Source organism: Stegostoma tigrinum, chromosome 18 (assembly GCF_030684315.1).
Source record: "Stegostoma tigrinum isolate sSteTig4 chromosome 18, sSteTig4.hap1, whole genome shotgun sequence".
Lineage (NCBI taxonomy): Eukaryota > Metazoa > Chordata > Chondrichthyes > Orectolobiformes > Stegostomatidae > Stegostoma > Stegostoma tigrinum.
In genome coordinates, this window is record NC_081371.1 from 49,343,183 (window position 1) to 49,346,639 (window position 3,457).

The 3,457-nt window shown below is 46.0% G+C and overlaps 1 protein-coding gene across 1 annotated transcript; it reads left to right on the plus strand.

Annotated features, from left to right (window-relative positions):
• Positions 1 to 467: 467 nt before the first annotated feature.
• On the plus strand, positions 468 to 2,745 carry LOC125460770 (protein BTG1-like). Its single transcript, XM_048548660.2, has 2 exons — positions 468 to 961; positions 1,452 to 2,745. The coding sequence occupies exons 1-2, from the start codon at positions 817 to 819 to the stop codon at positions 1,847 to 1,849; spliced, it is 543 nt and encodes a 180-aa protein (XP_048404617.1). The 5' UTR covers positions 468 to 816; the 3' UTR covers positions 1,850 to 2,745.
• Positions 2,746 to 3,457: the final 712 nt, after the last annotated feature.

The following is a 3,457-nucleotide window of genomic DNA, read 5'->3' on the forward strand; positions in this document are numbered from 1 at the left end:
GATAGAGTAGACATCCAGAGACCTTTTCCTCAGGTGGAGGTGACTATTACGAGGGGGAATAGTTTTAAAGTGAGTGGATGTAGATACAGCAGAAGGTTCTTTACTCAGACAGTAGTCAGGGTGTGGAATGCATTACCAGAGAGGGTAGTGGAGTCAGCCTCATTAGGGGCATTTAAGTGGCTATTAGATAGGTATATGGATGATAGTGTAAAGTAGAGGTTAGATAGGCCTTTAGTTTAGGGTAAAACCTTGGTACAATAGCACGGCCAAAGAACCGGTACTACGCTGTACTGCTCTATATATGTCAACTACAATCGCACCACGTGACCTTCAGTCGCACCAATCCACGCCGACGACCTGAACATGATGTCACCCCTGTCGCTCCCGGTGGTGACATCACCCATCCTCTAGCCCGGCCCCTCAATGCCCTGACGTCACTTCCCGCCTGCCCATGCCTTAAATACGAGCTCCGCGCTCTGGTTTGTCCCGTTCGGTGGCAGCCCCACTCTGTGTGGAAGATGTCACGGCAGCGTGACCAGCGGCTGCAGCGGTGACTCATCGCACGTACACTTTTTTGAAAAAAAAAGCTCATTATTTGCCACATACTGTACCGAAAAACAAAAACTTCTTCACTTCTGGCTCTGTTTCCTTTTTCCCCCTCACTTCCCAACCAGTCCAAAAAAATCCTAAAGGAAAGAGGGAATTGTTTGTACGAGAGAAGCGATCGAGAAGAGGGAGGGGGGGAAAAAAAATTTCTTTTGTCCAGCAAATTTGTTCACAAAAAAAAACTTCCGCGAGGGGAAAAAAATTCCTCCAATGTACGTTTTGGGTTCCTGGGCCGAGATGAAGCCAGAAATCAGCGCGGCGGTCGGATTTATTTGCAAACTCCTTCGGACAAAGGCGACAGTGGATGAGTGGCAGTTACAGACTTTCTGTCAGTCTCTACAGGACCTGCTGGCGGGTAAGTGGCGACGGCACCACCCGCCCGCTCTCTTTCTTCTCCCCCACCCACCCCGAAAGGGAAAACAAAAATGGAACGTTGGCCCGGGAGCTCGCGCCGCTTTCCAACCGTCCCCGCTCCATTGTCCCGCTGCGCGAGCGCACGCGGCTGCTTCGTCCCTCCGGTGTAAACTCCTTTTGCCGATCTTAAATCATTGCCTCCCCGTCTGTCGCTTGTGTTTTTTCTATATATATATATATATATATATATAATATAATGCCACGCCGTCAATGCAAAATGCCCTTTCGGGTGCATTTAAAACCAACTAATCGCACGAATTTTAAACTGACTTGTTACCGAGAGCACTTCAACGAATTGTGTGAACTCTGAAACTTTTGGGAACCACCACCAGCCCCAAACTGCTCCATCTCTCGCTCTTATTTCTTTCATGGATTCATCTGACACGGTGCTTTTTGCTTTGTTTTGTTTTCAATTTCCTTGCTTCCCACAGAGCACTATCAGCACCACTGGTTCCCTGACAAACCGTGCAAAGGCTCCGGGTACCGGTGTATCCGGATCAACCACAAAATGGACCCCATCATCTGGAAGGCGGCGAACCGGATCGGACTGAGCGACCAGCAGGTCTTCCAGCTGCTGCCGAGCGAGCTCACCCTCTGGGTCGACCCTTACGAGGTCTCGTACCGGATCGGCGAGGACGGCTCGATTTGCGTGCTGTACGAGGCTCACCCCGGCGCGCACGGCCCACGCCGCCATCACCACCGCCGCCTCGGCGCCGGCTCTCCCCCCCTGCCCCCCTTGGACGGCAGTCGGATCAGCTGCAAGGACGAGCTGCTGCTGGGCAGGACTAGCCCTTCCAAAACCTACAACATGATGACCGTGTCCAGCTAGTGGCGAAAGGAGGGGAATTTAAAAAAAACACTTACGACCCCCCCCCCCCCTCCCCGCTCTCCTCTTTCCAAAAAAAAAATTCGAAATCTTGCACTGGAAAGAAAAATGGGTTTGTTTAGTTGGGTGGTGGTGGGGGTGTAGGTGTTGCTCTGGATGGATGGGGTGGGGAGGGGGGCAGGGTGGAAACGAAAGGAAGGCGCCTTTATTATTTGGGACCCACGCTGGGCTTTGAGGATCGGTTGCCTCTCTTAAATGTTAAGGAAGAGGGTAATGTAGCTCTCACACAGGCTGTGTGGCATTCAGGGAAAAAAGTCACATCTCATATTTCCAGCAATGTACCAAATCCAAACCAAAATTATATATTTTATATCTATATATAGGACTATTTCTGTATGGGGAAGCGAAAACTGCCAGCTGTTTATCGCGTTTTACTTATTCCTCAAAGCAGTATTTTGACACTTGGCAAATTTGTCTTTTGTATTTAAAAACAAATTAAGAATATGGTGAAATCTCTCGGAACTGGGTTTAAACAGCCTTTGTAGAGCTACAAGAGCACTGGCCTTTAACATTTGACTAACCTACTTTGAAATAGCTATATCTGTACATTGCTAGCCTAGGGTTTTTCTAAAGTGCTGTCTTTCATTTTTAGCACTGTTCAGTGAAGTGGATGCGGACTGTAGTTTCTCCTCTACCGTGATCAGGTAGCTTCACAAATGTTTGATTTGTGAATTCTGTTGACCATCTCTTGCTATTTGATAAATTATGAACTGCTGTAAATTTGTACAGTTCATGTATATTGATTGTGGCAAAAGTTGTACAGATTTCTATTTTGGAAGAGAAATTTTCTTCTCAATTATAATAAAACATTTCCTATCTTGCCATTTTAACAAGGACAAGAGTTGCCTTCCGTGTTTGGTTTTGGTTGGGGATTGTTTACAATTCCTTTGTCCAGTTGCACAAGTATTCAGCATTGAAATTCTAAAATTGGCCTTAAGAGGAAGTGAAAAGTTAATCTGAATGTCTGAACGCAAATCTACAACAAATCCAATGTTTCAAAACAATGTGTGGAAATTGCAGAACCTTTTACAGCTGCAGTCAGCTAAAAAAAATTTTGAATGTCAAGTGTCAAACAATGTCAAGATGTACAGATACACCGATTGGCAAGAACACATTTTGAATGTTGGAGGGAACATTAAAAATAATGATAGTCAGTGTTTCCTTTTTCTCTTCATCCTTTTGGGAATTTAGCTGTTTTTCCCCATCTGCCCACACCAGGAAATTGTCAGAATATGACCAGACAAGTCCCAATGAGCTTCTGATTGCTTGTTATTAGTGTAGGCATGAAGAACAGTATGTGGTAAAATGTACAACAAGTCTCGACGTGTCAGATCAAGTTGAAGTTTCCTCAAGAACCGGAAAAGGAGTAATTATTTATTAGCTATGGCTAGCTTTCGTATGCAATCCCAAGCCCCCACGTCCCTTTCAACATTCGATGCATTGAGTCATTGTACCTCTGAAAAGCACTTCCAACCTTGGAGTAACAGCAGGTACAAGGTATGCCATTTAAAATAGGAGTCTGACTTCCTCACCTTGGGTATTGCTGTTCTG